This window comes from Rana temporaria, chromosome 9 (assembly GCF_905171775.1).
Source record: "Rana temporaria chromosome 9, aRanTem1.1, whole genome shotgun sequence".
Taxonomy (NCBI): domain Eukaryota; kingdom Metazoa; phylum Chordata; class Amphibia; order Anura; family Ranidae; genus Rana; species Rana temporaria.
In genome coordinates this window covers 105,118,712-105,135,580 of record NC_053497.1, presented here as the reverse complement: position 1 = coordinate 105,135,580, position 16,869 = coordinate 105,118,712, and the positions used below count along the sequence as shown (strand labels likewise).

At 41.4% G+C, this 16,869-nt stretch overlaps 1 protein-coding gene across 1 annotated transcript in view; it reads right to left on the bottom strand.

The window, feature by feature from the left end:
* The window catches only part of PHF19 (PHD finger protein 19), a 52,563-nt gene that overhangs the window by 18,406 nt on the left and 17,288 nt on the right, over positions 1–16,869 (bottom strand). Inside the window, exons 5-7 of the mRNA XM_040324053.1 lie at positions 11,154–11,254; positions 2,894–3,042; positions 1,272–1,367 (exon numbers count right to left, since the gene is read on the bottom strand). Coding sequence (XP_040179987.1) covers positions 1,272–1,367; positions 2,894–3,042; positions 11,154–11,254 — 346 coding nt within the window. The remainder of the gene's footprint in view (positions 1–1,271; positions 1,368–2,893; positions 3,043–11,153; positions 11,255–16,869) is intronic.

Below are 16,869 nucleotides of genomic sequence, written 5' to 3'. Positions count from 1 at the left end.
AGACCTTAGGTTCGTATTCCCAAATGTCAGCCTCAAAACCTTATTGACTTGGAGAGGATCTGCAAAGAAGAGAGGGACAAAATACCTCTTGAGAGGTGTGCAAACCTGGTGGCTAACTACAAGAAATGTCTGACCTCTGATTGCCAACAAGGGTTTTGCCACCAAGTACTAAGTCATGCTTTGCGAAGGAGTTAAATACTTATTTCATGCATTAAAACGCAAATCAATTTATAAACATTTTGGAAATGTGTTTTTCTGTATATTTTTGTTATTCTGTCTCACTGTTAATATAAACCTACCATTAAAATTATAGAGACTGATAATTTTTTGTCAGTGGACAAACGTACAAAATCAGCAGGTTGTGAATGGCCCGGCAGCAGGGGGACCGAACTTCTGACTGACTTTGCTGTGGCAAGATCAGCCGGAAGTGGTAACGGGTACCTTTCAAAATCAGTTACCCGCTCATCCCCAAAAGGTGCCAAATGTGGCAGTGAGAGGGGGAGGGGAAAAAACAAGCAGAAGTTCCCCCCTTTTGTGGAGCTCTGCTTTAAGGCCTCCATTCACACCATGGTGCAGAGACATCAGCTTTTCTGCACGTGTTCTGCAAGAGCTCAAAAGAACACAATGGTTCTCCATGTTCCCTGTTCACACCACAACGTGAACATTTTTCTGCGCAGGAATCGGCAACAAGTATGCAATTTTCTGCACTGGGGGAAAAAAAAAAAAAAAAAAAAGAAAAAAGGACAAAATGAACATTGTTGGGAACAGGGTACATAAGCGACATGCATATCAGAAGCGCACATGAAAACTGAGGTCTCTGCAAATGAAATCTGCGTTGTTTTCCCGTCAGTTTTCATGGTGTGAATGAGCCCTTACTCCAGGAGAGACAAGTATTCTTAGTCCATTCTAGCAAACATTTAGGTACAGCTTCATTTGAACGTGTGCAGCTTTGATAAGGATCTCCCAACAGAAATTCCTGCGCTAACATGTTAGGGTTTTCTGGCTATTTGGTAAAGAAAGGCCCTCCGTTTTACTACACAGCTCACATTCCTAACGTTGTGTCTGTACGACATGCAGAATGAAAACAAGCTGCTGTAACAGCCCCCTTCAGTGCAATTTAAATAGGTAATAAGCTGTCAGAAGTGAAGCATTTACTGCCTGTTAACAGCTCTGTGCAAAAGTGTCGACAGTCAGGAGAGCATATAAATACCCAGAGATTTTCCCACAATGTGTGGGGGGCTTCATATAATAACTCAGAACGGAGGTTCTACCTGTCACCAAACAGCATGGGCTCGTTCAGACACTGGATACATGCTTCATGGAACCACTGACGACATCGGTAACACTGGATCATCTTCAGGTACCACCTATTGAAGAGACCAGAAAACATTCCAATTGGTTTACAGAAAATTATAGGCGCACCTTTACCCTCTACATTGACACGTGTTTTATTTAGAGGTCATTTACATCTCCCCCTCCTCTATTCACATGGCCTAATACATCTTCCAGCTGCTGCAGATTCTGCATACATCAAAGAGTTAGACTACATTTCGCAACAACGAAGTTGTCCTGGGTTTGTGTAGTAATCACAGCTTTTCGTAAGGAGGAATTACACTTTTATTCAATACTTGATTGTTGGCAAGACCTCTAGAGACAGATGAGAAAACGAGCTCTGAAGTCGCATAGCTCTGGTGGGGAGGGGGGCTCAATAGGGTCATGTACTTCGAGCCCTGGTTCACACTGACGCAATCGCTTGGCAATCGCTCGGCATAAATGCGATCTGCTGCAGGTGTCAATGTTAGATACGATAGGTAGGGAGACCGCCGCTCCAGGTGAGCACAGGCAGGTAATCAATGTCCACTCAGGAATCACACGGGTGCTGGCAATGCATAGAATTAAGCAGGTGGGAGAATGGATGGACAGCCGCACTCCAAAAAGTCTTGTTGAAAAAAAGACGTGCTCTTTATTGTAAAAAGGAAAAAATGCACAGCACACAACAGCATACAGTGGGATAGACAGCTGACACGTTTCGCATTAACAACTAGTGCTTAGTCATAGCTGTGACTAAGCATTAGTTGTTAATGCGAAACGCGTCAGCTGTCTATCCCACTGTATGCTGTTGTGTGCTGTGCATTTTTTCCTTTTTACAGGGGGGGGGGGGGGGGGGGGGAGAGATAACTCACTAGAACAGTGGTCATTAACCCGGAAATAACTGAAATACATCACAGATGATATCATTTGCTGCTCAGTGATTGTAGTATTCTAGTCTGCATCTCTTCAAGGTAATACATAAAACCTGGCCTGTTAGTGGGCCCCAAGGACAGGGTTGATGACCACTGCACTAGAACACAAAATCGGAAAAGATCACAAACTGCTCTCAGACAGCACAGGAAATAAAAGAAGATTTATATACATGACATCTAGTGCGATAGCGGCTATAAATTTCACACAAGATGTAAAATTTGTTTTCAGATCAGGTTAAAAAGGGGTCGTGACAGTTATAGGGTTGGGGAGCAAGGTGAACCCCATTAGAAAAAAAAAAAAAAATAATGATTTGTGTTGAAATTTCTGGTGCTACACTCTAAAAGCCAACACATCCCCCCCCCCTTAAATGTCTGCTTTGCATTCCTACAGGCAGGGGCGTTGCTAGGTCTACAAAAGATCTGGGGCTAGAGGCCATAGCAGCGAAGTAAAAAAAAAAGTCATATTCTTGGGCAGGCATACGCATGTATATTGTATAATTATTTATATTAGTTAGTAAAAATATATAAATACATTTATAAAGTTTTCGGAAAGGATTTTTTTTTTGTTCCATTCTGCTGCCCCTTTAAAATGTGGAACACCAGCTGAAGATGCAGCATGATACAAGTATAAGTCAAAATGTTAATCTTACTCTCCGGGCCCTCCACAGTAACAGTAACACTGCTGCTGATTGGTTCGATGTGGAGAATCCCAGTCCAGCTCCTCTGGATTGTATGTGAGCAACATCTTCACTGTCTGCAATGCCTTGGCAATGGGGCCTTTCTTCAGAGCGCCCCCTTTCTGCAGAGAAGAGAAGAGAAGAGCATTAGTGCTATCCGCAATACATTGTCCATACTTCTGTCAGCTCGATATAAAATTGGCAATGGCATGGTAACCATGTCATTGCTGATACACGGTCAGGATGGTTCTGTTAGTTCCAGGTGGGATAGAGAAGAACATTTTTTTTTTTTCCTCGGAGGAAAAAACATGTAAAAGAAGAAAAACCCATCAACACAAACATCTGCATGAAAAATTCAAGTCCAAAGCACACAGATATCATGCCTTCAGGAGCACAATATTTGGTCAGAGAGAATGTGGCACCAGTATAACCAGATAAAAAATAAAAATAGTAATTATAAAATAAATTATATATAATATTATTATTACACACACACACACAATTGCGGTCATGCAACGCTGTACCCGAAATAAAATGCATGTCACCCCCCTCCCCCCACAAACACATAAAGCTTTTTGGTGGTATTTTAATCACCATTTTTTATTATTATTATCTAAAAAAAAAAAAAAAAAAATTGCCTTTTCGGTACTTTGCTGAAAGAGAAATCTTGCAGATAATGGCGCTGAAAATCATGTATGCGCAGTTGCGGTGGGAGAACCAGCGGGTGACGTCACTCATGTAGGCGGCATGCACATTCCTCGTGGTTAAGACGCCGACTCGCGTGAGCACGTTGCCTGCGGTTGAGACGCTGGAGTTGGAAGCACCTTCCCCGCGGCGGACACTCGTGGTTGAGAGATGCTGCTGGGACCCGAGAGATGGCTTCATAGAGGGCCGCATAGCATACTCCTAGTACGAGAGTGGGCACTGTCCCTCCTGGATGGCTACCATTACTACTATTCGCCAGTGAGCTTTTCCCTTACTTTAACTGACAATCCAACTAGTTATAGAAAGATCATCATTTCAGTACTATAGCAGTCAAATAACATGTATTGCTACTTAACAAGCCCTTGTTAATAAGCCAACACTCTTGCCATGCAATACTATTTAAAATGTCTGCACTGCAGTACATCCAATTTGTACCAAAAAGATTTTATATCTTGAACGGATTACATTTGATTTAAAATGGAATGGATTGCATGCCATTTGAGTTTGAGTTATTCTGTAGTATACTAGTAGTACTACTAGTACTGTATATTTATCATGTACTGTCATGTTAAAAAAAAAATCCATGCGCTTGCCGTCATGTCGGTGTAGTATAAAACTTATACTACACTGACAAAGTGACAAATTCAATGACAACTGCGATTCCTCCACTTTACAGTGTGATCTATGTATGGGATTATGGGAATCGTCCAATTTATTGTGACATTACTTAAGTTACCATATTAACAAAGAGAGGTCTTCCTTAAGATAATGCACAAGGCCGTTGCACCCTCTGACTTGTTGTATTTTTCAGACAGTGTAACTATATTATCCACTGACTTCCCTAGTCATAACCTTGAGGCACTCTGTACAGCCTTGGTGTATAGAATGCCCCCAGAAATGTAGTCAGGAGTAAGAAAAAAGTTGAAATCTGTTGCAAAATTTGTTAAAATCCCTGCAACGCAATGGGGATGGTTTTCTTCAACAAAAGTAGTTCTTCTCCAAGGTGAACATCTACTTTTCCTATGCAGGGCAAAGCAACAGGTTTGCTTTAAGGTCAGCCTCAACAGCTGTTAATACTTACCTTCCTGCTGCTACCTCTCTCAACTTAAGGAGAAACAACCATAGATCAGTTACAACTTGGAGCTTACAACTGCTTGCCCATACCTAAAAATATATATATATGTATGCTACTTCGCTTTCAGCAGTGGAATGAAAGCCTAGAATAAGAAACTGGTGGGTCTGCCATTAAATTAAACCTCTTGCTTTGCCCTACATGGGCAAACCAAAAGTCCCTCTTAAGTAGATGTCATGCCAATCAAAAAGCTCATAACTTTCCACTTCCAAAAATCATTAGTTAGTGGGGTGAAAAATACCTTGTCGGTGGAAATGCCCCAGGTTACGACCCTTCTGGCTAGATATCCATATGCACAGAGTAAGATCATTTTGGGCCTAGAGCTCCCAAACGCCCCATTTGAATCCTTACTGCATGTCCCTACCACTCCTCTCAGCCAATACCGCAAATCAGCACTGCCACATCTACTCAATGCGGCTAGGAGACTAATCCTGATATATTGGAAGAAATCACAAATTCCTTCCTGCACAGAGTGGATTTCCCTAGTGAAGAATATCATGGCAGCAGAGGCGTGAATGGCGAAATGTAAAGATAGATATGAAAAGTTTTATTCTTGCTGGGCCACTTGGATACACTACTCCAATAGCACTGGGCCGGGTGCCCTAGGACACCCGCAAGCACCCCCCCCCCCCCCCGATTGATGGGGCGGGGCTGTGGGGGCTCCACCAGACATACCCTGGCAGGGAGAGCAGCTTTCAGCAGCCCTGATCAGCCTATTGTATTTTATTTCAATTTGACTCATTTTACTCAGTTATGTAGGACTTTTATTTGTTTTATTTATGGTTTGATTTATTTCTTCTCTGTTTTTCTTTTCTCTTTCCCCATCTCTGGGTTCTCCCAGCTTTCTGCCCTAGTTTGAAGGTCCATACCATATTCGTTGATTTACCAAGGAGTGTACAACGGGGGTGATTCATTGATGTTTGCGTGCATATGACAGTGCAAAATATTATGTTCCTTTTACTCCGGAAATACTCCTACCCCATTTAGTCTAGTAGATCAGTCAAAGACAAGAAGAACGAGGGCTTTCTTATTATGTCCCTACTACCATCTGTATGTTCCATTTTATATTCTGTGGTCTGCTGTTTTATGCAAAAAAAAAAAAAAAAAAACCACCACCCCTGTCCCCCTGTTAGCCCTCTGAGGGCATTGCACATGGTTTAGGGGCACTTTTGGTGCAACACCATTCAGTTGAATTTGTGGCGTTTGGTGGGCAGTACTGCCCAACATGAAAAGCAAGAAAAAAAATATTTATATAAATTAATGACATAAAAATATGAGAATGGTCTGATGTATTGTCTGCCGGATGCCGCATAAACATGTAAGCTCACCTTGCTTTGTTTATATAAATGAAGTACAGAGGAGGAAAGATGAGGGCCAGCAGAGAAGAGAAGGAAAAGATAAAGGTTATCAATTCTGCTTTATACTGTACAAAGAATACAACAAGTGCACTGCCATCATACAATATGTGGGCCTTCTGCATAATGTACAAACCTGGGGTCTCTGGTCAGCATTAGTGATTCTGCTTTTAGCAAGGCAATTGTGTCTGGAGCTTTCAACCACTTGCCTACCACCGTACTGTAAAATTATGGTGTCAGGCACCCTTCCTCCCTCCGGGCAGACATCACATGACTTTGTCTTCCCGGGAATTGTGGCGAGCGCGCCGCATCACTGTGGACCCGATGCACAGGCCCGGTGGCCGCAGGGCACCCGCGATTTCTCATCACAGAGCAGGGACGTGGATCTGCGTGTGTAAACACACAGATCTACGTCCGGTCAGGGGCGAGGAGAACTGATCGTATGTTCCTTGCATATAGGAATAACGATCGGTTTCCTCCTCTCATCAGTCCCCTCCCCCCACAGTTAGAATCACTCCCTAGGGGACACACAAATAACCCCTTGATCGCCCCCTAGTGTTAACCCCTTCCCTACCAGTCACATTTATACAGTAATCAGTACATTTTTATAGCACCGACTGCTGTCTAAATGTGAACGGTCCCAAAATAGTGTCAAAAGTGTCCGATATGTCCGCCGTAATGTCACAGTCACGATAAAAAAAAAAAAAAAAAAAAAAACACAACAACACACACACACACACACACACCCCACGCAGATGGCCACCATTAGTAGTAAAAAAAAAAAATTACATAAATATATCCCCTATTTTGTAGACGCTATAACTTTTGCGCAAATCAATATATGCTTATTGCGATTTTTTTGTTTTTCTACCAAAAATATGTAGAAGAAGATCGGCCTAAACAGAGGAAAAAAAAAAATATATTATATATATATATATATATATATATATATATATATATATATATATATATATATATATATATATATATATATATTTATTTATTTTTTATAGCAAAAAGTGAAAAATATTGGATTTTTTTAAAAATTGTAGGTCTATTTTTGCTTATAGCGCAAAAAAAAAAAAAAAACAGGTGATCAAATACCACCAAAAGATAGCTCCATTTGTGGGGAAAATAATTTCATTTGGGTACAACATTGTATGACTGCACAATTGTCAAAGTGCGACAGTGCTGAAAGCTGAAAATTGGCCTGGGCAGGAAGGGGATGAAAATGCCCAGTATTGAAGCGGTTAAAGAGCTGAATACGTTTAATATTTCCAGACATGACAACACTGACTGTGGGGGTCACAACATACAAGAGCTGTGCACACCCAAGTACTGACGGTTAATTTACTACTGTACTACACAGTAGCTCCTGCCAAAGCCCAGTCTGGACAGCATCCGCATCCCAGGCTTGTTCTCCAACCATTCTGCCAACTAAAGCTGGCGCTTCATTATAAAGCTGTAAACGTATGTGCTTGGCAGCAGACAACATCCCAAATCTAGACAGCAATATCCAGCCAAATAAGGTTTGATTTTTGTTCACGTACGCAACCGCCAGATGCTTGTAACCACAAACCCGCCATGAACTGGCTGGTGAAAAAAAAAATGGCTTCTTGGAGAGTGGGCCAATCTCAGTAAAGGCGATTCAGTTTTCATGGGTCACCAAAACACAAAATGGTTTCTAGAAACAAAGATTATAGTATAGATGGATAGATAAGCAAAAAGTTTCATGAACATATTAGAAAAAAAACAAAAAAAAACATTTAGGTGACAAAGTAATCCCATAGGACAATACTGCCAACTGACCCATCAGCCTTCTCAAAGTATAACCAAAGGCAAACCTTTTTCAGTTTTGGATAAATTGGAGAGGGATTACAACACCTATCATGTTTTTATTGCTGTGTCCCCATCAAGGAGATTCACCCTCTCTCTTTCCTGTTATCACTGGAGGGAAAATCCCCAATTTTGTGTTGTCCTCAAACCAGTAAGAGGGCAAATCTTTAAATGGGACACTAGTTATGGTGGCAACCAGGGATTTCCCTTCACTTCCCATATCGGCTATGGACAGGACGTAAAACACAGAAAAAATAATAATAATAATATGGAAAAATGTATTTTGTTCTATTTAAATCAGCTCTTTCATGTCAGGTTCTCTTGAAAGAGGAAAAAATAAATAAAGTGCCTGTAGCCTAATAGAGACAGCACAGTGCCCGCTGCACCGTGTACAATGGCACAGCACAATTCCCCATACCACATGCACAGAGAGTTGACTTCTAACAGCACTGTCCACATGGTGGTTCAGGGGCCGGTGGTATTACTACCTAGAAGTTGGATGGCTCCCACACCAAGTTCTAATTAGCACACATACAGCCAGGGTTGTATTGCTCCAAACCTAGGCAGAGGGGCAAAAGACAAAAAAGGTACACCGGACAGTGACTGTCATGTACGCTTATGCTTAGAAAACTGTTTAATGGTATTTTAGCTGTCTTTTGACCACTTCAATACAGGGCATATTCACCCCGTTCCTGCCCAGGCCACTTTTCAGCGGTCACATAGTAAATGACAATTGCGCAGTCATGCAAACACTGTACCCATTTTGTTTGAGCTTTCTTTTGGTGGCATTTGATACCACTGGGTTAATTTTTGCTCTACAAAAAAGAGCGAAGAAAAAAAACCCAAAAAAAAACAAAACAAAACGTAGTTTCTGTTATAAATCGTTGCAAATTAAGTTTTCTCCTTCACCGACGGGCACTGATGGGTACCATTGATAAGCAAGCACTGGTGTGCACTAATAAGTGGCACAGATTGGCATCCCTGGTGGGCTCTAGTGGGCACCCTCGATGGGCCTGCACTAATAATCAATTCGCTGATCAAAGCAGTAGTGCCCGCCAGGAGAGCAGCTGATCGGCTATCCTCTTCTCGCACCTTGTCAGCGCGAGTAGAAAAAAAAAAAGTCGATAAACGTCAATTCCTGGTTACCATGTGATGAGCTGTAATTGGACACCGCTCAACACATGGTAAGGAGCCTACATCAGCAGCTCTTTACAGGGATCGGAGATGCGGTGTGTCAGACTGACACACCATGCGTTTGCTAGCGGCTTATCCTGCTGGATGTCGCACAACGCCAAGTCTGGATAATACAATCACTTTCTGGCTGCCATTGTGCTATATGGTGGGCGGGAAGTGGTTAATGTTCAGCCCAGAGTTTGACTTTCTGCAATATACTATTTTTGTTGTGTTTAGGCCTGGCAAGGTTACATGAAAGGCAGGGGCGTATCATGAAATGAGTGGGCACGTGTGCAAGCTAAAAAGTGAGCCCTAGGCACAGAAAAAAAACAAAAAAACACACACACACACACACACACACACACACACACACACACACACACACAAAATGTGGCGCGTGTAGGGTGTAGTTTAATAGTCTGAGATGACTTGCATATTGCAGAATGCAGTAATGTTAAATAGGGAATGTACAGTGCGGAGTGTATGGTGGCGAGTATTATGTGCAGAAGAGGAGTGCGGGGGGGTATGGAGGTGGGTAGTATGTGCAGGGAGAGGGGTTTGCGGCGTGTACAGCAGTGGGCAGTATGTGCAGGGAGAGGAGTGTATGGTGGTGGTAGTATATGCAGAAGAGGAGTGTGGCATGTACAGTAGTGGGTAGTATGTGCAGGATTGTGTCAGTAGGGCACTGGACGTTGTCAATAGTTCTTTATAAAAAAAATATTTAGCATTCCCCCCCCCCCCCCCCCCAAATGCTTTTTGGCAGCCAGTGGATGGTGTCACTAGGACAGTGGACAGTGTGAGTAGAGCAATGGACAGTTTTAGAATTTATGAGACAGAGAAAGGGACCGAGGACACAGATTCCCCAGCCCCTTTCTCAGCAATGAAGATAAATATACAGGAGACTGTGGCTCTCGTCCATTCATAAACGGAGAAGTAAAGTAACACACAGCTTACTCTGCTCAGTTAGGACATAGAGGGTGGTAGTGATAGGATATTTACCGGGCCCCTTCTGTTCTCCATCGGAAGGAAGGAAGGAAGGAAGGAAGGAAGGAAGGAAGGGACACAGCGTGCTGGGAGAGTACATGTGGAGGGGAAGAGGTGAACAGCCTGGGAAGGATCGGTGCAATGGGAGGGACAGTTGTAAGCACTGATAGCCAAGGCAGAGAGAGGACGACGAGGACGAGTTGGAAGCACTGATAGCCAAGGCAGAGAGAGGAGGAGGAGGACGAGGACGAGGACGACAAGTGGCTTTCATGCAGGGAAATTGGTGCCTACAGCTGTCCCTCCTGCCACACCGATCATCCCTAGCTGTGACCCAAGGGACAATCATCCATGGGTGCAGGGTGCATCCCTTGGAGGCCTGTGTGCAGTGAACACCCAGCACCCATGGAGGATATGCCACTGATGAAAGGGTTATTGCGACTTTTATTTTAATTGTCTGCATCCCTGTGGGGATATTCAATTTCTTCATTTGTCCTGTGTACTGTTATCACCAACCAAAAGTTAAAAACCTACATGTTGAGTGGTTACCAGAATAAAAAAAAAAAAAAAAAAAAAAAAGGAAGGGAGGGGGAATTTTCCAATGGGGGCACTAGTTCTGGTGACTACCAGGGATTTCCCTCACTTCCTGTTGTGGCTATGGGACAGTAAAAAGGAAGGACACAGATGGCTAAAAACAAATACAAACCACAACTTGACAGCAATTATGACCCTCCCCTACTATATCCAAAATGAACACAAACATTTTGCTTTCAGCTCTGCATTAAAGAACTCTAGGATGCAGAGCTTCACAGACTGAGGTGAAGTAGGTGTAATGTGAATTTTTATCTCCTTGTTCCCAGTGGCAGATATCTTTAGGTGTTAATATTGGTAAGGCCGTACAGTAAAAAAGCAGACTGGTTGTCTTCTGAAAATGTTTTCTGCCAACAGAACACCAGAGGACAGACACTCCACACCATCACACCTACCTCACCATCCTTTAACAGATCTTTCATTTGATAATAGCAGGATAATTGGGGAATTTGTTTCTTACCCGGACAGCCAGCACGAAGATGCAGCGCCTGCAGAACCAAGGCTCTAGAATGGTTTGCTCCCCATTCTCCACAGCGGGTATGTGGCACTTTTGGTGGTACCCTGAAACAGAAAATATTTTACACCAAACAAAAACAAAGCCTACTACAACTACCAGGCCTCCAAGTAACCCCACAACAGAGAAAAACCTATACGATTAGATTTTGCCTCAATGATTTTAGCGGTCACAATTTTTTTCAACCTTTTCATTATACTAGAGCACTTAACTTTTTTTATATATATATATATATATATATATATATATATATATATATATATATATATATATATATATATATATATATATATATATATATATATATATATAATTTTTTTTAAAGCACTATAGCCAGAAGAGCTGCTAAAAAGGAATGCATTCGTAGCCATTTATTTCCAAATTACAACAACTCCCTTTTAATTTCTGCTAATATGCAAAGCAGGTAATGCGCAAACTGTACCAACAGCTTCACAAAATTAGGTGTATATGCAGAATCTCACAATATATTGTCTGACAGCATAGTTGGCGCTATGCATTATAATAAAAGGTTATAAAAAGGAAAAAAAAAAAAAACCACGCTGGACAAAAATAAAGATAAAATTACATAAATTTAATAAAGGACATGCACCAGCGATTATGCAGCTATAGAATAACCAGCTCAAAAGAATCCATAGGCAAACAATGGTCCATAAATAATATCTGTATAATGACACTGCAGTGAATACACAAATCAAGTGCCCACCACCGTAATCAATGGCAAGCATGAATACACAGGAGAGTGATGGTTCCAGGGAGCAGACTCACACCCAGGATGTTTCTCAGCGTAACCTAGGGTCCTTCAACATACCATGCGGTCCGTGGTATCATTCACATAGCATGAAAGAAAGAAGAGGGACCATAGCGAGATACCGTAGAAGCTGGTATATTATTAAAAAAGTATTGTACTTACAAACAAGGATATAAAAAAAAAAAAAAAAAATTGCATGTAAAGGCAATGTAAGGTGCCCTACTTCCTCAAGATGAAATCACTGCACGCCCTCCCAGACGTGTTTCGTCATACACTGACGTTGAAGGACCCTAGGTTACGCTGAGGAACATCCCGGGTGTGAGATTTTTCCTTCTCCCCCTCCCCCTTCATCTGTGTGACTAGTTTGATTTTTCATTTTTGTTTTCCCATTTTGGATGCTACTTATTTTCTTCACTCCATCTACCTATAGTTGCACTATCACATCCCAGGGACATATACCTCCAACCCTGAAGTCGAGTTGCAGACACCTGGTTCCATTCCCGGCTGTTGGGCCTCATGGTCTCCGACCCAGTCCACTCTACCTACCTAGGGGAACTGGGCAGCTGGAGCCAATGGTAGGGTGTCTCCCGCTTTAACCCTGGATGAGAGAATCATCTCCACTCCATCCTAGGGGCCGAACAATTACACCTATGAGATACCTCCATAGGTAAAGTATCCATTGCTAGACTGTGCTTCTTGTCTTAGAGATGGAGAGCATACCTTATTAGAGGTTTGCCCATTTACTTACCCTTATATTCATTTATTTTATAGCATCCTACTCCTGATGAATGGTTTTAAACACCAGGAAACACATCAAGTCCATACTCAAGGGTGCCAATGTATTGTGTACTTACCATCATGTATTTAATATTTGCATTTTATTTTTATCTTATATATTGCTTAGGTGTGTGGGGGGGGGGGGGACACCCTTACATGCCACAGCATGTCCTCCATTGTTTTGGCATTTGTGGATGAGGCCCTTTATTAACTATTGAATGGTAAAGCTGCCCATTCCTCTTGACAAAAAGCCTCCAGTTCCTGTAAATTCTTGGTCTGTCGTGCATGAACTGCATGTTTGAGATCTCCCCAGAGTGTCTTAATGATATTGAGGTCAGTAGATTGAGATGGGCACTCCAGAACCTTCACTTTATTCTGCTGTAGCCAATGACAGGACGACTTGGCCTTGTGTTTTGGATCATTGTCATGTTGGGTCCAAGTACGTCCCATGCTCAGCTTCCTGGTTAATGAATGCAAATGCTCAGCCAGTATTTTTGAGAACATACTGCATTCATCTTGCCATCAATTTTTACCAAATTTCCTGTGCCTTTGTAGCTCACACATCCCCAAAACATCAGCGATCCACCTCCGTGTTTCACAGTAGGAATGGTGTACTTTTCATTATAGGCCTTGTTGACTCCTCTCCAAATTTAGCGTTTATGGTTGTGGCCAAAAAGCAAAATTTTGATCTCATCCCTTCAAAATGACTTTGTGCCAGGTGGTTTGAGGCTTGTCTCTGTGCTATTTGGCATATTGTAAGCGGGATACTTTGTGGCATTTGCGCAGTAATGACTCTTCTGACGACTCGACCATGCAGCCCATCTTTCTTCAAGTGCCTCCTTATTGTACATCTGGAAACAGCCACACCACATGTTCTCAGAGAGTCCTGTATTTTACCTGAAGTTATTTGTGGGTTTTTCTTTGCATCCCGAACAATTTTCCTGGCAGTTGTGGCTGAAAGTTTAGTTGGTCTACCTGACCGTGGTTTTGTTTTAACAGAACCCCTCATTTTCCACTTCTTGATTAGAGTATGAACACTGCCGATTGGCATTCTCAGTTCTTAGATATCTTTTTATATCCCTTTCCTGTTTTATACAGTTGTACTACCTTTTCCCGCAGATCCTTTGACAATTCCTTTACGTTTCCCCATGACTCAGAATCCAGAAACGTCAGTGCAGCACTGGATGAAAGATGCAAGGGTCTGTCAGGAGTCCAGAAACTCACTAATTGACCTTTTATACACACGCTAATTACAAGCAAACAGATCACAGGTTACCTTTAATAGCCATTCAAACCCCCTTTGCGTCAACTTGTGTGCATGTTATCAGGCCAAAATCACCAGTGTATAAACTTTTGATCAGGGTTATTTGGGCAGTTTCTGTTGTCATTATGATTCGGTCGATTGATAATAAATGGCTTAAGCCAAACACTAAACATGAGTGAAAAGGTTTTTTGCGTTATTCATATTCTCTGAAAAAATGGCCAAAAAAAATCATACATTCTGCAAACTTATGAGCACAAAATGTATGTATGCCACCGATTTTCCCAGAAGACTGCACTAAGATACAAGTCAGATTTTAGGCATCCTCTGCAACAAAAATGTCACTTCTGGTGACATACTCAGAAGTCTCACCACTCTCCCCTCAAACTCACCAGAAAACGGATAAAATGGGCCTCAAAAGGGTCACTAAAGGAAAACATTTTTTTGCTGAAATGACTGTTTACAGGGTATAGAGACATAAAAGTTAACGGATTCCTTTTAAAAATGATTAAAAATAGATTAAATTCTATCATATAATGTGCCTCTAGTTTCACTTTCGGTTTTAAACTGGTTTCATGTTTATGTGAAGTAAAGAGACCCACAGAACAAAAACAAACAAATCCAGGGCAGTGTTTTGTTTTTAAAATGAATCTGATTGGTTCTGAGGAGTTTTAGACACACAGCTTAGACCACAGTGAGAAGCTCCCATGAGTTTTTTCATAAGGAGCCAGACAAGCAGGAAGTGTGGAGATCACAGCAGAATTACAGCTACTTCAAAGCAAAAACGAACAATGTGGACATGAAACCAGTACTGCAGTAAGCTAAAGGAAGCTATTTAGCTAAAAAAATATTTTCCTTTAGTGATCCTTTAAGCAGTATCAAGAACTCTCACTTGAATATCCGTCAGCACTAGCAGGGGTCAGCATGGGTTAAACTACATAGGAATATATAAAATACGAAGGCACCAAAAATAGTGTAATCCCGTTTTTAATATATAAAGAATAACCCTTTAAACAATAGACCCCCGCTCCAAATGCACGTACCATTAATACACTGTTAATGAGCACATAGTGATATGAATGTATTCACCGTTTGGTATCCTAGTCCCCAGAAGCATCCGTGTTGCTATATGCAGCGCTAGAGATCCTTCCGGGCCTGAGACAACCAACAGTGGAGCGCATTCGTCACTTCCGGTTTCTCGATCGCCGTAGTAGCCACGCCCTGACCAGTTTCGTCACTCGTTGACTTCAACAGAGGGCACGGCTACTCGGCGTGGATGTGCACAATTTATCGTCCCTCCTCGCTGCCCATTTAGGCGCTCTCATTATGGAATAGAGGATATCAACAATTGGCACAATGAGAACTGTATTGCACATACATGATCAGGATGGGGAAAAGAAGAAGATTAAATATTCCCGATCCTGAGCAGCTAAATCCATATTAGTGTCATATTTTTTTCTCCTACTACAATTTAATCTAAAATACATAGACTATAGAGATTGCTTCTGGGGTCACGGTTACCAAATCAGAGCAGTCAGTAGAATATAGAGTAAAAACAACCATATAGTCACTTGCAGGTAACGCTTAGAATCCTTAATATAACAAGTGAGATATAGAAGAACGATGCACATACAGCAGTTCCCGTGTTAAAAGTATGTATATAAATCGACAAAAAAGAGCGTCTTTGTATGTCTTAATACATTTATCACATATAAATATATGCCTTGTCGCATTATTAAAATAGTACACCAAAATTAAATAATAAATAATACAAGGAGGTATGTAAAATTGGAAGCAAAGGTCAAGTGGAGTTCAAGACCCAAAATATAAGATTGATTAAAATAGATCAAAATGGGGCTGCTTTAGAATTGGATATTCGTTTATAGACTGTTCATCTACCGCTACTTGACACATAGTCAGCTCAGAAACAGCACAGGTCTGTGGCGCTGTGAAGTGCATTAGGGACAGTATTTTTGCACCTTTTCTGACATTTTTATATATTCATATTTTTTCCTGGCTGCCATGGATGCATTGCAGTTTCTGAGCAGTAGAAATTTAGATTTTAACAGTATTTTTTCTGTTGATGAACACACTACTGCACAAGTAAATCTAAATGGAGTAATGACTGCTCTGGGTAATTGTCTTGAGAAACAAGTGAACTTGGTGGGACATATGTACCTTAGAGCAGTATTTAAAAGAGCGCATTATTATCAGAAGCTTAAGATGGGAAGTAGTACCCCAAGGTCTGAATGACACTGACTCCATGTCCGAGTGGTTGGAATTTTTTAATGGAGTCGGCCTTAAGCTGCAGGAACTGATTTTAGAGAGGAAAAAAAAAAAAAAATTGTAAAATTGGAGGCAAGGATCAACGAGTTACAAATACAACTCGATCCTATTAAGGACACCCAACAGGTAATAGATTTTAATAGTCATATTAAAAAGAAATTAGATAAGGTGGATAAAGAAACAAAGAAAATTTAAAAAATTTCATAGGGATCTGGGAGATTTCCGAGCCAACTCGATTTATCTGTGGCAACAATCAAATCCTACTGATGTAAAGGATAATGAAGATAACATTATGGATACACAACAAAAAAACAATATGGGAAGATCCCAACCAGTAACTAATAAACTACTACCTCTCAATGATAGGGAGGACCCTGGTCCACAACTATGAGTAAGCACTGATTGTAGTGCGAAATATCAGCTGTATGCCCCTGTCTTTGCTGTGATGTATGGTGTTTGATAACTTTTATCAATAAAAGGCAACCGAGAAGGTTTTTCCAGAGTGCGGCTGTCCAAACATTTCTTTCTACAATTGCTTTGTGCATTGCCGGCACCTGGGTTTCTCTGAG